This window comes from Chelmon rostratus, chromosome 5 (assembly GCF_017976325.1).
Source record: "Chelmon rostratus isolate fCheRos1 chromosome 5, fCheRos1.pri, whole genome shotgun sequence".
NCBI lineage: Eukaryota > Metazoa > Chordata > Actinopteri > Chaetodontiformes > Chaetodontidae > Chelmon > Chelmon rostratus.
The window spans coordinates 10,928,372-10,947,145 of record NC_055662.1 but is presented as its reverse complement, the minus strand read 5'-3'; the positions used below and the strand labels follow the sequence as shown (position 1 = coordinate 10,947,145).

The 18,774-nt window shown below is 40.6% G+C and overlaps 1 protein-coding gene across 1 annotated transcript; it reads right to left on the bottom strand.

Annotated features, from left to right (window-relative positions):
* Positions 1 to 4,851: 4,851 nt before the first annotated feature.
* Positions 4,852 to 15,876, bottom strand: ckap2l (cytoskeleton associated protein 2-like). The gene is made up of 9 exons (XM_041937634.1): positions 15,728 to 15,876; positions 13,983 to 14,049; positions 13,834 to 13,888; positions 12,427 to 13,634; positions 11,924 to 12,119; positions 11,236 to 11,394; positions 8,868 to 8,928; positions 7,705 to 7,867; positions 4,852 to 5,500 (listed from the first exon to the last, which is right to left on the bottom strand). The coding sequence occupies exons 1-9, from the start codon at positions 15,765 to 15,767 to the stop codon at positions 5,191 to 5,193; spliced, it is 2,259 nt and encodes a 752-aa protein (XP_041793568.1). The 5' UTR covers positions 15,768 to 15,876; the 3' UTR covers positions 4,852 to 5,190.
* Between the last annotated feature and the right edge of the window lie 2,898 nt (positions 15,877 to 18,774).

The following is an 18,774-nucleotide window of genomic DNA, read 5'->3' as shown; positions in this document are numbered from 1 at the left end:
GAAAAGGAGGAAGCAAGACAACATGTTTACTTTGTGTTTGAGTCAATAATAATCCGTAATCATTCAAAATCAGATTCAAATCAGCCACTCACTGCAAAAAGCCCATATAGAGACTTTTTCTGGCACAGTCAAGATGAAGTGCCACACACAGATCAATGAGGCATCAAACTGTAATGAATCTGTTATTTTAAAATAGCTGGGGTCACTAGAAAATATTTGTACCATTATTTTCTTTTTCCTGTTTCTCAACAGCACACAGCTTCAGTCCATCGGGGAACCTCCGGACTGTCACAAACTTGCCCTCTTTAATCTTCAGAACAGACTGGATCATGTTGTCTCGTCCGTGGTGGTCTGACACGAGGGGAGGGAAGAGCCTTTAATCAGCCACAAACACAATCTGCAGTGTCTCAGTGCTTCATCTGACTACCAGAAAACAAAAGCAAACATTTGCCTCATGTGTAGTCTCAGCTGTCCTTTACGATTCAACGGCCAACACATTGTTCTGGACTTATACTCTAACTAAAGACACAAATTTGTGATAAATATCTCAATTTTATGTAGCGGTAACATCTTTAAATGTATTTTGTCTAACCAACAGCTTAAAACCCAGACATACTCAATTTAAAAATAACATGACAGACACAAATCAATCAAGTAGTTGCTAATTCATTTTCTGAGCACTGATAGTTTCAGCTCCAGGTGCATGTCATCCTCCCAACAGAATAAATTAGCTATCAGCCACCTTCAGGTGAACACATGAACTCACTAGTGTTAACAATGCAATAATATAGTAGTGGAGGAGGTATTCAGATCCTTTACTTTAGTTCAAGCACCAGTTCTACACTGTTAGAAATACTCTGCTGCAAGTAGAAGAAGTGCACTGAAAATGTAGTCTCAGCAGAGAAATGGCCCTGTAGGTGTGTGACACTCCTGCAACAGTGCTAAGGTGGAGAGCCTTCTTAACAGTTTCATACAGGTCTGCAGCTTTTCATTATTTTCATTATGAATATATATCTTATATTTACTGTTCTGGCGTTAACAACATGAAGCAGCGTGTCATGCAGAGTGCAGAGTGATCACACAGGGACAGTGATGCAGCAGAATGAGGCGGGAGCAGTCTGCAGGCTGCCAGAAAGTGGCGCAGACCTTATTTTATTACAGCGCTGCCTTAACAGGTGAAGCAACATTAAAAGTCGGGTTAAAGTCTACAGGGAAGTGAGACGCGTGGTTAATGTGCATGTTTGAAATAACGCATTGGTCACTTACCGCCGGTGATAACAGCGCCGTGAAGCCTGGGCTGATGGAGCGCAGTGGGCGTGGTGTGAGGCCGCTGCACACTCTTTTAAACCGGCACGTAGTAGGAGTGTGTGCCAGCAGGCCGCTGTGGGATGGACCGAAACGCATCATCCTCGGAATGAAAACCAGCTGAGATCCGTTCGGGAGTGACTCAAACTGGAATTTCACACATGGTGGCCCCGCTCTACAAGAGATGGTCAAATGCTTAGATTTCAAATTCAAGAGCCGCCTTCAGGCCCCTGTCAGCTCATTTTGTGATTCATTTGTCATTATTGCCAAAGACATTTGCAAATAATCAAATCGTCCCAAACGAACTGTCAGGATGGGGCTTTCAGGGCCGCTGGGAGTCCATCAGGCTCGAATGTATTTATTGTACTCAGGTGCTGATTAGAATAATTTCGCTGAGTTTGAGGATGAGGTGGAAATGTTCTGACGCAATGAGTATTTTTAGATTGATTTTTTTTTTTTTTTTTTTTTTTTTTGTTTAATACCTAACTGCAGAGGAGGATTTAAAAATGAATGACAAAAGAAACACCTCTCTGGTACTGAGCAACATTCATAAACTACAGATGGTTCATACGTGATTTTGTTGATCTAACCTCAGTTGTTTTGATATTTCAATACCGAAATGCAGAGATTCATCAAAGATCTTTGTAACACGCTTCAAAAGCGGAACGAGAAGGAGGCGCTTAACTTTAAATGACCTGAACAGTGTAACTGTCACAACCTCATTCACAATCTCACAAGCCGTTTGAGAAACGCTCCCTCTAGTGGCCGACAAAGAAAGTGTGTGAACTGGTCTAGAGATGATTATTAATTTGATTGAAAAACGGTGACATTCATCAGAGTAGACAAATATGTATGATGTGTTTCTGACATCCTATTTTATGATATCTTTTTGTCAGGATTTATAACATTTGCATGAAATAAAGGTAATAAATACAGGTTATCAACAAGTGAATTGACCTTGACGAGATCTCCCACAAAAATTCTCAGTAAAAAGTAGATTCAAGATTTTCCCAAACAGATACTTCTTAATTTTTGTGCCATTGCTGCATAAACAAAATTGATAAAGAAAACAAACACCGCCTAAGAAGACTCACAGGCCCAATTGGCACCTCAACGGCAGAATGAATCACATTGTTGGCGAGAGCTCAGGTTGCCAAATATGCTCTGTTGGCAGAAGAGTCTGTTTTACGTGACTGCAGCTCTAAGCGTATCATAAAACAGAAGAATAGATCAGAAATCAAGAAAACATATGCTGTTGTTTTTTTCCATGATAATGTTGGAAGTCTGAACTCACTGCACATTGGGACTATGAGTGGACGTGAATTCCACAGAATGTAATCATGAGTAGTAAGTAAAAACAGACTAATACTGCCGTCATGGCAGGTTTGGTCTGCAGTGCTGACTGAATGAAGGCAGGATTTTTTTCTGTGCTTCCTGACTCAAGCCCTCTGCACAGAATACATCTATGAGTGCACATTCGTGGAAAACGCAGAACATTTAGTGCCTTGTGATGGTTAAAAATAGTACCATAAAGAAAATGTCCCTATGATTCATGACAGGACAGGACTGTGTCAGTCATTTCAGTGACGTCTGAAAAATGAAACTCTAAAAAAGTAATATGACGTATTTCAAATATTACATGTCTTCAAATCTTTTATATTATACAGACTGGCATATTCTTGATTCTAAAATAAACCAGCATCTTTATACTGCAAACAAAATGACACATTATTTCTATGATTTTTGTCAACAATAGTCATTGCTGGATTATAGACTACACAGTCGTGAGGCAAAAATGAACATAGGAATGCCTCCCAGGCAGCTTCATGATATTTTACCAGCAGCCTCAGAAGCTTCCTGGTAATTTGATGTTTCGTCTCTTGCAGTATTTGATAGATATGGGGAAGTTTGCTGCTAACTAGCGTCTGAAGGAAAGGGACATACAATAGGCAGATCAGTTAAAAAGGAGGAAAGTAACCTAAACCATCATGTGAACTATAACAGAGCTCACAAATGATGACATACGTTTGACAACACCACCTCTTCGTTTAATGCAAGTGCTGCTCAGACAGTCCTGCAGGAGCGTCACACACCTACAGGGCCATTTCTCTGCCAGTATCCGTGGCAGCTGCCACGGCATTTGCTAGTAAGGACAGTAAACAAGCAACCAGAAGCCATTACCATTGCCTCTCTGTGAATTCTGAGCTTTTACACGGACATCCAACTTCATTAGGCATTTGAAAGACCAACATGGTAGGTATTTTATATGATAGATAGCACGCCCGTGGAAGCTGCCGCAGACAGTGGCAGAACTATGCTGCCATAGGAAGTGCCACTGCTTGCTGCCACTGCCACACTTGGAGCTCGTCCCTGCTGGCATTTTCAGTGCACTGCTTCTACCTGCAGCAGAGTATTTTTATTTTTTTTTTACAGTGTAGTATTGGTGCTTTTACTAAAGTAAAGGATCTGAATGCCTCTTCCACCACAGTATGTGCGCAACAGGCACTATGCTCTCCAGATAAGACATTTTTCTTTCAGCTCGTGTGACATTAGTCCCGCTCAAGTTACTGCCTGTTGGCAACAGGTACAGAATAACTTCACACCTTGAGGGAGGTCTAAATTGTGTGCCAATGCTAGTGTTCCCAACCTGTATGAGAGACCGGTTATAAAGTAATCCCTCCACTACACTCAAACGATGCCACAACTGAACACACAGATGAAATGTTACAACAGACTGCAGGCTAGCTATTCCACTGAGCACTATTTATTCAAAAAGTCCCACTGAGATCAAGACCTCTTTTACCAGAGAGACCTGTGACACAACAACTAAAATAATCATAATTTTTAATTAAAACATCGGCAGGTGGAATTATACAGGTTCTCAGATGACTGAGTGTCAAACTTTTTTTTTTAGATTTTTTAACTTAAAAATGAGTCAATTTGACGTTCAATATAACAGGAGGGTTAATTATGCCTGATAAGTTAAAACAGGAGGGAAGATACCTGCTCATTTAACTCACAGTAATGAGTGCAATCGTGGCTTTGAATAATGAATCAAATGGCACTTTTGAATGGAGAGACAAGCTCGGTTTGTTACACTGAATTGCATTACATAATAACGTTGGTGATGCATGTTGTGACTTCCAGCCTTTTTGACTTGCAAAGCACTGCTTGATGATTATGTTTTATTGAACTATATTATCAAGTTTTATGGAATTTTTAAAAAAAGAGTATAAATGGATGGCTGTCAGATGGTTATTATGCTAACTTTGCTTACTTCTAGCAGCCATTTATAGGTGTGGCAATTTGTGTTATTTACTCAGTTTCAGTTCAGATTCGGATTAAATAAGGCGTGCATTTTTCCAGTTTGGTGACACACCCGACAACCAGTATGTTACTACCAACTCAAGCATGCACAGCAGCTGAATGCAGAAAAAAATATTTCAAAATAAATCTATACATAAAAAGGTTCAGGCTCTAGATTTCCGAGAGTGTGGGTGTCCACATGCCAGATAAAGATTGATAAAGTGCAAGGCATATAAAGTATAGGTTTAAAAAAAACAGCCATTTATTTTACATTCATATTTACACCACATTATTCAAAGGAATAAAATAATACAGGGACCAAAAAGATAAACCAAATAAGTTCTCTATAAGCAAGTAGGAGAACTACCTAACTTTAGAAAACAGCTCATTACCTAGAATGTCACGTTCTCTCCTCAGAAGGAAAAAGAAGCATCTTTTCAGGGAAAGGGTGAGATCTGACAACACCAAAGTATGCGCACACTTTCTCTTTCTTTCTTTTTCATATGAACAGTGACAGATGCTGAACATCTGAATTTTGTCTCCACTACAAACTGGTGGAGACAAAGTAAACACCTAAAGCTAAACATCTTCGCTGCAGACTAGCTGGACGAACACCTTGTCTTTAAGTGCTTCGTTCTGTCTGTAGACGTACATTGGTGTGTCGTTAGCAGTCGGGCTGGTTTCCCCGCTCTGCTGTTCTTTACTTGTCTCTTTATCCTCGTCAGACATTAGGTCATTGTACGAGGCCACGCACAGATCATGGTCCTGCAGGGATGCAGGGTATCGGAGCGAGGCTCTCTCAATTCGCACTGAGCGTCTAACTGGGGTGAAGAAGCGAACCTCTTGGCCGTTGACCCGTGCCGGTTCCTTCTGTTGACTTGGATGGCCACTGAAGGAAAAGAAAGACAAAATGTCAATCACAACTTTCAACTTTATCCAGGCTCCAAGAATTAATTCTGACTTTAGTTCGACTGAGATCATGTTCAGTTACATTTTTCTCTCTCCTCGGCCATTTCCCCTGCATATCACTTGCTGTTTTCTCTCTGTTTTGTGATGGATCAGAGCTATTTTAAAGCTAATGCTTGTAACACGCTTCAAAAGCGGAACGAGAAGGAGGCGCTTAACTTTAAATGACCTGAACAGTGTAACTGTCACAACCTCATTCACAATCTCACAAGCCGTTTGAGAAACGCTCCCTCTAGTGGCCGACAGAGAAAGTGTGTGAACTGGTCTAGAGATGATTATTAATTTGATTGAAAAACGGTGACATTCATCAGAGTAGACAAATATGTATGATGTGTTTCTGACATCCTATTTTATGATATCGTTTTGTCAGGATTTATAACATTTGCATGAAATAAAGGTAATAAATACAGGTTATCAACAAGTGAATTGACCTTGACGAGATCTCCCACAAAAATTCTCAGTAAAAAGTAGATTCAAGATTTTCCCAAACAGATACTTCTTAATTATTGTGCCATTGCTGCATAAACAAAATTGATAAAGAAAACAAACACCGCCTAAGAAGACTCACAGGCCCGATTGGCACCTCAACGGCAGAATGAATCACATTGTTGGCGAGAGCTCAGGTTGCCAAATATGCTCTGTTGGCAGAAGAGTCTGTTTTACGTGACTGCAGCTCTAAGCGTATCATAAAACAGAAGAATAGATCAGAAATCAAGAAAACATATGCTGTTGTTTTTTTCCATGATAATGTTGGAAGTCTGAACTCACTGCACATTGGGACTATGAGTGGACGTGAATTCCACAGAATGTAATCATGAGTAGTAAGTAAAAACAGACTAATACTGCCGTCATGGCAGGTTTGGTCTGCAGTGCTGACTGAATGAAGGCAGGATTTTTTTCTGTGCTTCCTGACTCAAGCCCTCTGCACAGAATACATCTATGAGTGCACATTCGTGGAAAACGCAGAACATTTAGTGCCTTGTGATGGTTAAAAATAGTACCATAAAGAAAATGTCCCTATGATTCATGACAGGACAGGACTGTGGTGTCAGTCATTTCAGTGACGTCTGTTTTACGTGACAGATAACAGATTCACCTCAGGTGTATCACCCCAAAGTTTTATATTTAATTTGTTTTTTTTGATTGGCCATTTAGTTAAAAATAGCACAAACAAATTTCTTAATTCAATAATAGAAATACTTTTCTTTTCATGATTCATGGGGCCCCATAATCATACTCTGGGTTATCCAGAAATGAAGTCACAGAATCAGAATATCAATAAATACACATTAGGGATGTCAGTGGTTGGTGGTGATACAGGCTGGAAACGTTTGTGCTGCACCTCTTTTTGCTGTTTTTTATTTGATTTTATGCATTCATTGTACTCTATTTTAACCTATATTTTATTATTTCATTCCATGGGTTTATTATACGTCTCATTTTATGCATTGTTAGGTTAACTGTCATGCATTACATACATTAATGTTATTATCAAGTGTTTTTTTATTCTGCATCTATTTTATATACATTTTTTTAATCCCGGTTTTTATGTCCGTTCTGTCTTTTTTATGTGAAGCACTCACTTGATGCATGGGATTTCTTTGTTGTAAAGCACTTTGAGCTGCAATTCCTGTATGAAAGGCGCTATACAATTAAACTGTATTTACTGTTTTTCTGTGATGAACTTAATAGGAGCTACTTTGGACTTTCCTACAACCAGAGCACAATGAACACCTCCATCTTCATTCATGTTCATATCTCAAATACAAATATTGGAATATATAATGTTACAAATTTAAGCTTCAAGATGTTGATCTATACCTGCAGGGTGGGGGCTAATGTAATTCCAGAAGCTGTGGACAAATTAAATTGAATTCACCCTATGCAAACGCTTATTGCATGCACAGATACATCACAGAGTAATAGATCAACTAATAGACTTGAACTGAGTGTGTCACTTGAAGAAGCTATGATGCCAAAATAATTAGCAGGTTCATTTAGGTCATTATTTAGCTCTGGATCACTAACAAATGTGCTTTGATCCACTCAACAAAGCAGAAATACATATAACAAATTGGTAAGCTAAATATATAGTTGCTGGAAGTTGTAATAATGACTCAAACATACCCAGGAGTTGCTGTGATCTTGTACTTGACCACAGATGAATCTCCTTTCTCCCCACATATGAAGGCTCTGACAGGTTTAGGAGTCATCATTGGGTTGTTGATATTCTCTGGAGTGCTTTCACCTGTTGGTATCTGGTCGTCCTCTTTCTCATTTTCTTCAGATGCTGACAAAAACATGAAAATCTGAGTCAAAGAGAGAGCACAGTACCCTGCGGAGCCCCGGTGCTGCAAACTGCCACATCCAACACACAGTCATGAAGCCTCACGTCCTGAGGTCTGTTGGTGAGGTAGTCGATGGTCCATGCAGCCAGCCATTCAAAATCACATATATTTTTTTTTTTACCATTTATGATAATAGCAGCCCAGCTAATGTCACAATATGGCTCTCCAATATCAAAACCTGGATGTCCCAAATTTTTCTTAAATTTAATGATAAATCTGAAATCATTCTGTTAGGTCCCCCAAATTCCATCAATATTCTAATCTCTGTAGTCTGTCAAATAATATTACACAAGCTGCTACACTGGGATCTAGCAGTAATCTTTGATGCTCTGTTTTGATGAGTAAGTAAAAAGTGCTAATCTCTAAAATTGATCAACTGCTGATCTGCAAAAAGCTGCACATATTTTTATCCATTCTTGGCTTGGCAGGTCACTCCACTGTTTCCAGTTGCTACAAAATGCAGCTGCTCAACTCATTCCTGAAACAAAGAGGCATGATCACATCACCCCTGTGCTTGCCTCCTTACACTGGCTCCCTGTCAGATTTCGAATTAATTTTAAAATTGTATTGCTTACTTTATTGATATTTACCTTTAATTAAACAAAAATGTTGTTCTTTACCAGACGTAAGTTTGTTTAACTTCATATCACTGCAGTCACTTAACTTTATGTTAGCTTAAAATAAGGATAACTTATTGTGATAAGAAGCAAATGAAACCATGTCAAATGATCAAGTCATAAAATATGATGGCAGACATTCACGCTTCATTCAAAAACCAAAAAAATAGAAGCTTTGAATGTTTAAAAAAAGAAAAGGGAAAAAAATCAGTACAGCTCTACTGATGTGTGACAGAAATGTTAGCACTGCAAAACATTTCATTCATGCTATACCATAATGGTATGAAACCACTGTGGCTACGAACAAGACATGCAAGCCAACTACCTTGGATGTCGTCCTTTTTCTTCAGAATCTCAAACACCACAGTCCGCAGCTCATCCACCGGCTAGAATAAAATATAAAAGCAGAGGAATAACAGAAAAAAAGTTATTCATTTTATACTTCAATACAACTAGAACAATGAGCGTGTTGGGGTAAATTAAGCTGTCAGTAACAATATAAAATATTAACCGTGCAATGAAGGATGGATCAATAATTGTTTTCTACATTAAAACTGCAATTTTTCCAAACATTAGTCACACATGTGTGGCTATTTCTCCCTCTCTCTCCCTTTAGTTTCTCCTCCTCGTCCTCTCTTTTTCACTCAGGTCTTCTCTCCACCATCGCGGCCTCCGAGCTGTCGGTGACTCAGTCCAGATGTTTGGATCTGGACCTTTGTCCTCCATAAGATTCAGCCTATCCTCTTGGCTCTCTCTTTCTCCCTCTGAATCAAGGGTGTACAGATTGTGATTGTAAAGCCCCTCAACGCACATTTGCAATTTGTGATGTTGTACTAAAACTGACTTGACATGTGATGGCATGTCTATAACACCCTTACTATATGATATATGATTTTGTATTGCTGTGGCCAACTGTGGTCGCAATGTTTACCTGCTGTTTACTATTAATAGACAGTAGACAACTTTGCTGCTCTGGTCTGTAACTGATCATAAAGACTGAGCTGTCAGGCACTAAGAAGTCAGGCAAAATGCTAGTACTGATGCTTAAGCTGCTCATCAATTACAATAGGGTCCCGACACTGGATGTTCTGATTTCTTCAAAATCACCCTGAAACAAATGCAATACTACCCAAAGCCAGGTCTGCTCACTGATTTGCTACAGTAGCCCACAACAGCCCTAATCAACCACCGTAATATTAAAAAAACTGCTTTTTAGATATGGATGTTGTAGTAAAGAAACTTGCCTTGTCTTCAAATTGTAAAAGGCAGATGCTTCATACGCATCATCAATCTGGCAGCACAGAAGATTTAAACAATTACCACAGTTTAAGGGTGAGCACTAAAGATTAGCGTAATCAAGTCAGTGTCTGACCAGATGTAAACTATGGTAGAGATGGGCGGTATGGGGGTAGACCGGTTTCGGCACCAGTGTCACATTCTGCCATGACGTGGATTTTGCAATACCATTATTACTGTGACAAATGTTTTAGCATATCAAAAAATGTGCTTACTGTGCCTGTGATAACATGCAGGTAAGAACTGGAGTTAGAACCAGTAACTATGACAGTACTATTTGATTCGCTGTAACGCTGACTCCGCTCACCTGGAAGGTAACATTACGAGCAACCCATGTCAATTTCTCGGTTGCTTGCTGTAAGAACCAACACAAAAGTTTTCATCTACTGCCACCTTGTGAGAAAGTGAAGACCCAGTGAATTAACTTGATGGAGATGTCCCCACAACAACAAGTGGAAAACTCTCAGGCTATATGTGTGTGCTAATCATTTTACTTCAGACTGCTTTGAGGGCCAAAGCAAAGCAGGATTTGCTTCAAAACTGAAGCTCAAGTTTTGCCATTTTTCTTTTGTTTTACTCTTAATTCTGCCGATTAGCCTGTTGAATTTTACCTTCTGCAGCTAATGTGGCAAGTAGCATGAGAATGAATCACATTACATTTACTAATTGACCTTTAAGGCACAGGTTACTCTTCCAAAGCACATGCAGGGCTGTACCTCATTTTTATTCCTATTTGGAGCCAATAAACCTTATTATATATATTTTTTTCTTAAGATACGTTACCTTACATTGTTAATGGAGTGAAGAGTCACCGTAGAAAAACAAAACAAAAAACCCCCCAGTGAAATAAATTTTAAATCGCCCACCCCTAAAATATGGTCTCGATGTCGCTTCTTCCTTAATTATGGCAAAAAACAATGCCCAGAAAAATGTTTTTGCAGAACATTATGATGTCACAGTGAAGTTGACCTTTGACCTTTTGAATATAAAATGTCATTATTTAATCCTGATACGTTTGTGTCAAATTTAGGATTTGAATTCTTATTCTTATTATTGTCAAAAATGTATTTTGTGTTTTCATAGTAACCTTTGACCACCAAAATCAAAATCACCCTGAAATAAATGCAAATACTACCTGAAGCCAGGTCTGCTCACTGATTTGCTAAAATAGCCCACAACAGCCCTAATCAACCACCGCAATATTAAAAAAAATCACTTTACAAAGGTTTTTTGAGGAAGGAAACATATTCAGCACATTGTGACACAGTGTGTTTTGTTGAGCAACGCTGAATTTAAACATAACTTCTATACAAGAAAATTCCACAGGGCACATTTAAGAACTATAAAAACCTCTCATATAAAATATTTCAACAGTCTGAATATCATGAATATATTACCTCCAACACAACACCAACAGCCTCTTCAAACATGGGCAGGACATCCAGGTTGCCATCTTGCTCCATCAGGCGAGCCTGGCAGATCCAGTATTTGGCAAACTTCTGGGACACCACTGGCAGCCGTGAGAGGACCTCCTTCACCTGGTCTGGGGGGCAACCCTGTGGGCACGAAGCAGGCAAATTCATACACTGAAAGAAAGGGCATCACTGTGCTCCAACATAAGTGCTTATCATAAAACACATAAAACACACAAAAAACCCTCCCTTCACAATCCTCCCATGTTTTCCAATAATAATAATAATAATAAATAGATAATGATTTTTCAAAACTGACAATCCTAAAACTACACCCATCTCACACAGTGATTGGCCAGGTGTGCAGAAAAAAGAAATTAAGATGGATTGAAACTTCTTTTTGATGCTTTTTTTCATCATTCACACAGTTATTTCTGTCACTCACAGGTAGAATGCAATGAATGCCTTCCAAGAGATTTGGTAAAGGTCTGCATATTTAAAAAATACAGTCTCACCCTCTGTATAACAGCAGGCCTATAGCCTAGTATGTTAGTATGTATGGCAATTCAATATTATTACGTCTTGCATCCTTCCTAAAATTGATTTGTCCTTACTTACTCTCTTATTATACAGAAAACATCAGAGAGAGAGAAAGAGAGAGAGAGAGAGATACCTCTTCAAGCAATTTGATGCAGTCAGCCAGAGATCTGTCCACAGCAGAGATGAGGGCATGGGCATCATCTTCCTGCTTCATGGTGGCCCAGAAAGGCTGGGGCACGGCCACAGTGTGTCTGACCTGAGGTTTCACAGGCATTGGGGGACGCTTGTAGGAAATGCCTTTGGCTTCCCTCCATTCCTTCAGTTTTTTCCTTGAGAGCAAATAATAGAGCAGTAGGTTTAGCTTTAAGTCAACTTCTTTTTTACTTTATTGGACAGCACAGCAGAGAGATGCAGGAAATTTGGGGAGAGGAAGTGTAGGTCGCAAAACAAACTGGGGTTGACAACTTTTACATTTTATTTTGTGAGGGATTGTTGCTCTGCAGATAAGTGCCAAAGTCACAAGCCAAACTCTAACCCAAGGTCAACCACAGTGGATGCTGGATATTTAATGATTCAGTGGCACCATATCATAGTTTTATACTATACATTTAATGGTAGTTGTTCTGTTCTACTTACATTCTTTCCTCCTGGGCAGCACTCAGTTTCTTTTGCTCAGTCTGGGGAATGACCTTGACTGGAACCTTTGCCGTCTTCATGTCTATGGCCTGGCCTGTATAGTTGATGGTCCTGGCAGGCCGTGGCACTGTCTGTGACATCACTGGAGCGCTGTTTTTTTTTCTATTCGTTTGTGGAGGTGGACCATTTGCTGAACTGTGTCCCTTCTTGCTGTCTGTCTCTTTACACGTCTTGGGTTTCCCTCCCAGCTCAGCCACAGCAGGTCGCACACCCTTGCTGACCACTCTGGAACTCCACCTGCTCACTGGCCCCGAGGATGTTCGAGAGGCGACTTTGCATGATTGGCCATTTTTCTCCCCCTCTCTCTCAGATCTCAGGTTTGTAGACCTGTCTGTGGGCTGTCCAGCTGATTTATTAGTTTCTGACATCCCTGGTCTCCACTCTGGCTTAATGGGTGCTGCTGTGAACCTGGAGGAGCTGGATGTTGATCTCAGTCCACTTGCTAATTGACTCTGACAAGATGGCTGAAAATGCTTACCCATAAGTGGTTTAGAGTTAGACTTGTTCTGATCTTGAACTTTAATCCCAGCTCTTGCAGTTGAAGAAACAGTTGTTCTCTCATGAATAGGGTTGTTTAGAGCAGTGGTAGGTAATGTTTTCCTTATGGTCGACTTCTTGGAAACAGAGACTGATGATGAAGTGCTGGATCGCACCTTGCTAGCAACAGAACTGGTGGTGGTGGCAGCAGTGTTTGTTAAGTTTTGACTTTGACTGTTTCTTGGCTGAGTCACTGCAGGAATTAGTCCAGTTTTTGTTTTGACAAGAGGGCCGAGACTCATCCTGACACTAACCATCTTCATTTCACGTGACCTGGCAGCATTTGACTGACTACTGAATGTCACAGCTCTACGAGCTGCATCTGAAGGGGCTCTGCCTGAAGTTTGTATTCCTGTGTTTGGCTGCTTTTTGGGATGGCTAACTGCATTCAGGCCGGATTTAGAAGACACAGGATTAAGTTTTGGAAATGCTGGGCCACTGGCTGCAGACGGACGATTAGTCAGGATCCTGCCTTTTACGTTTACTTTTTTATTGACATCAAATACTCTTTTGGCAGGATGTGTTGAGGATTGAGCAGCCAGAGTTGAAACTTTTATGCGTTCATGGCTAAATCTGTTAGGTGGCCCCTTGTTCTCTTTTCCAGTAACAGTCTGTGAAAACATAAACAGTTGGAAATTGAGAATCTGGTTTCAGACCTCTGAATCATGACCCACATGAAAGTTTTGTTCAGTGAAAATATGAGCAATTCAGTCTTATTATCACACCAACTCAGCATCACACTAACGTCATTCTTTTTAAATTCTGCTGGCTTTTTGTCCATTGCTTGTTCGAATACAGGTTGCTACCCACCTTTAGCACAGATGTCACAGGCTTCTTAACCTGACAGTCATCACGGAGGTTTGGCCTGAGAAGTAAAATTTATTGTTAATTTACCCTACATATAAAAACAACAACCATTAAACCCACTGAGTTGTCATGCAGATAATTCATTTTCTTACTTAGGGTTGGGCTGTCCCAGCTTTACTTTTGCTGCCAGGAATTCCATCAGCTTCTGCTTACGTAGCTCTGTGACAGGAAATATCAAAGGAAATCAGCACTGGCACAGTGAATGTCTTTATACCATATCAAACACAACCTTACAATCCATACTAAAGACTCATAGTTAGGGTCTGATCTGAAATCATTTCAAAATTCTTAAAACCTTATTATCTAGGCACATACTATATAAGGTCACTCTGAATAATTGTGTGTGTGTGTGTATACATCCAGAACTTGGGACACTGCGTGAAAGGTAAACAATATCAGAATGCAATCATTTGCAAACGAACTGTGTTCACCAACAACAGTTTTACGAAGTGTTCCAGAGTAATATCCTCGATACAATCATGTGTTCACAAAGTGATGAACCTCACTTCAACCTTGCTTTTGAACAACTGAGCTTTTCAAGGATGCTCCTTTCATACCCAATCATGATACTATCACCTGTTACCAATGAATCTGTTTACCTGTGGAATGTTCCAAACAGGTGTATTTGGAGCAGTCCACAACTTTCCCAGTATTTTGTTGTTCCTGTCCCAGCTTGTTTCAAAAGGATTAGCAAATTATCATATTCTGTTTGATTTATGTTTTACACAGTGTCCCAACTTTTTTTTAGAATCAGGGTATGCATTCAAAGATATGAAACCTCCTTTTACCATAACTTCAACATAATTTTGAATACAGTTTGTTGTAGTTTGAGTTCAAAAATGTGTCAGTTGTCCACTGAGTTGTGAGGAATAGGGTGGAGAATGACAATATTCTTTTAATGATACTGCTAGAAGAAGACCTCTAGTGGATGACTTGGCTCAAGTCAACTACAAATGTCTGAATAACTGAGTAGATGATTCCACAGAAATTATGTGTCATCTGGCTGCAGATTGGTGATACATTTATACTCATGCAGAAAATCTAAATTCAGAAAAGTTACTGCACACTAGAACAGACAGTCTACAACAGTGTTGACAACTGATTAATTGTTTGAATAATTATCAACCTAAACTTCATTGCCTCCAGCTTCTGCAATGTGGATGTGTGCTGCTTTTCTTCGTCTAATATGAAACAAAAATCACATTCTTGAGTTTGGGACTCCTGGCATTTTGGGAGTTTTCTGACAGTTTAAAGTCCAAACTATCCATATGGAAAATGATGAGACGGATTACTCTTTGATAAAATAACTACATGCGGTCCTATTGTATACAGCTAACTTAGCACTGAGCACATGTTTCAAGATAAGGTTACTAAACCAAACGAGGAGCGTGGGGAGATAATTCATTGTTTGCACTGCATTCATAATTAATGTTACTGTCATCACTAGTGTGTAGCGATTATTCACACACTTGTAAAGAAGACCAATGAAAAAGCGAAAAGGCATAAGTTAGTAGGGGAATCTATTAGCGTTACGGCATTGTTTATCACGGTCTGCCGTTGATTTTCGGTCATACATGTGCGGAATCAGAAGGTCGCCCCTACTAGTAACTCGTGTTAGGTTAGTCAGCCCAACCTGACTAACGTTAACGTAAAGTCTCTTCGTGGTGGCCCATCTGACACATATTTAATGCTACCAAACCAGTACCAGAAAGTTAATCTATTTAGTTTGACAAGAAAACGTGTAACATGTAACGTTCGCTATCTCGCATGAATTACCGGACAAATGGTAGCTAACGCTAAATTTAAGCAACTTATGCAATTTAACAAGCTCGCTAACCTTTTCTGGAAAATATCGGTACGGTCTCTCCTTCCTCCATCTCTATTAAGTTTCCTCTTCCGACTGTATCTAGATTTATGATAAAAATGCCTCGCTGTGGGTGGACTTGTTGTAGTAGTCACGATACGTTATTGTTTCACCATTACGAGTGAGCTCGAGCATCCAGTTTTGAAATTGCCGGGAGTGGACGCCTCCTCTTCTGTGATTGGACGGTTTTAAATTTCGAAAAACATCACGCATGCGTAGAATCCTTGCGCTGATTGGGGCAGAAAATGTAAACAAAACCTGCATACAAATGGTATTTCGTTATGGATCCACAAGTCCCAGAGTTTTTTAGATGGTGCAAGGGAAATTCTGTTACAATTTCAAGAAATACGCGGATTGTTGCCTGAGTAAACAAAAAAATACTAAAGGTGATAGTTGTCAAATAAATGAGGCAGAATCATACATAAAATATTTCCCTGTGAAATGTGGCGGAGTGGAGTAGGCCTTTCGCGTTTTTAGAGGCCACTGTAGGGGAGGATGATATGTGCATTTAGCGGTGAAGTAGGCTTTAATCCTGTATTTACAATATTTCATGTTCATACAATAATCTAGTTTAATTTGACTCTGTAGCTCACACCATGATGAGGGTGATGAAGCCCTTTCAGCAACGGCAGTGCAGGAATGACATATCTGTCTGCATGAGTAAAGGTTGCAATTACTGATTTAGGGGTCAGTCGAGAACATAAATAAGGAAGCAGTAAATGTAGTGTGGCTTTTTAAAGAAAAATTAATCAATGCTCTATTCCACAGTTGTAAAATGAAGACAAGACAACTTTCTAATATAAACTGCAATGATGTGTGCAGAAATCCAAGCCAGAGACAAACTGCAATTCTGCATGGTACACAGAATATTTTTAAAGGAGATTACAACCACATATAAAATATCACTATAATCAGTTGTTTATAAAAGCATCACTTGAACTCAGTTTTCTTTGCAATAAAAGAAAAACAGCATTTGTTTCCAAAACAGAAACCCAGCTTCATCCTGAGGTTTTTTTGTAAGACACTCGACATGATGCCTGTGAATATTCTCATTCTCATATCTCGGAGCCTCTCTCGGCATTCTCCTCCAAATCCAAAAATGATGGATCTGGTCAGCTGGTCTCTCAATGCAATTGACCATATTTTCTCCACAATGAAGTTGGGTAAAGGAGAACCCGCCTGCCCTGACGGAACGTTCGCAGCCGGCTACACGTTGGACTCCTGGGAGAAGTGGAGGATCGTGTGTCTGTCGGTTCTTTCCGTTGAGGATGTTGAAGATGCATACACAATTGGATTTATGATCTTAGGCTTTCTGCTGTTTGGCTTTGGCGGATACCTGATCTACTGCATAATAAGGAAGATGCTGGCGGAAATTGGCAAGCTGCTTGCCTTGATCGAGGGAATGTGCAGGGCTGCCAGCACTCAGACTCAAGCGATTTGTGAGCTCAATCGCAAACTGGATGCAATTCCTGAGCTCCTTCGCCGGTCGGATAACAACTTGGAGAAGCTGTCGGCTCGGCTCGGCTGAATCTGGTCACTAATTCGGACATTTTGGAGCAAGCCACTGTGAGACCAGAGAGACTCAAGGGCAGACAGAAAAATTCCAGGTCGGCCGTCCCAAAACAATTGTTATCTCCATTGGCTCCCAGACATAAGCGGCCTTCTCAAGGACGCTTATCTCTCCACTCTCCTGGATGTTTCTGCAGACAAGATGCTCCGACCCCCACCTCGTTCTGGGACATTCACCCTTATCCTCAATTCAACGCCTTCTTTGGCTCCTCACCCCCCTCCTTCCCCCGTGCGGCATAGTAGGCCAAGGGTTGAGGACGGCGCCCTGTAGGAGCTGCAGCCCTCCCCCGGGCGACTGTGCTGTGACCCCCCCCCCCCCCCGAACTTCCTTCCCCCACCCACATGTGCAGGTGTTACAGTCTTGTTATGATGTCTTAAATGTTGCTTGTGCTGAGGTGGGTTTTTTTTACCAAGCCCACACTGTGCCCCCCCCCAATGGGCGCAGTCTGAGATTAGTTTTTTTTTTCTCTCTCCTCTCCCTCCCCTCCTGTTTTCTTTTGTTTTTCATCTAAGTAAGCGAGGCGCCGCCCCGCTGGTTGCATCGTGGTTCTCCTGTCCCTGTCTTCCCATGTCAATTATTTGTACTGTCCTTTGTGCCATTGTGTCCTCTGGGACGGTGTAACTGAACAGAATTTCGTTGCACTTGGAAACTTGTGTGATGACAATAAATGATTCCTGATTCCTGATTCATTCATCCAGGTCATTGTAAGCTTTAGGGCATTCAATCATTCACAACTGGACCTCATCAGTTTGTCTTGGAAGACGTTTTGCCTCTCATCCGAGCAGGCTTCATCAGTTCATGCGCACCAGACTAGATAGGACAGCTGTAGTCCAATGAAATGGTTTTAGGTTCAAGTATTTATCCTCTGAGTGAGGCCAACCCCCAAAACCAAGGATGGTATCAGTCTATTGTGAGGGAAACGATCCCCCATTAAGGCGGGGTAGGGTGCAACCCCTTGGGTGTCAACGACGGTCGTCTGCCTCGTTAGTGTCCCATTCTTGTCATTGGGAGGCTCCTTGAGCCATGTGTGAATGGCTTTATTGTTTATTTTCAGAGGCAAAATTTTTGAATCTCTTTGGGAGAGATGAAAGGACTGCATTGTATGTGGGAGATAGGTGGTGTCTCAGACCTCCCACTCTGTTCAGATACGGTTTTTCAACCTTGACTGTCATGACCCTTGCTGTGTACGATGTTTTTTTGTTAAGTTTCCCCTTGTGTGTTGTCTTTGTCTGGTTTTGTCACTGCCTGTTTTATTTTGAAGGTTCATGTTATGTGTCTTTGTTAGCTTACATCCTGGGTTTTCCCGCCCCTTGTGATTGTCTGATGTGTTTCACCTGTGTGTCATTAGTGTTCCTGCCCTGTGTATATAAGTCTGTGTGTTCCCCGGGTCGTTGTCTGTGTCTCCCTTGCTGTTTTGAGATTCCATGCCTTAGCCCCCATTGTGAGTGTT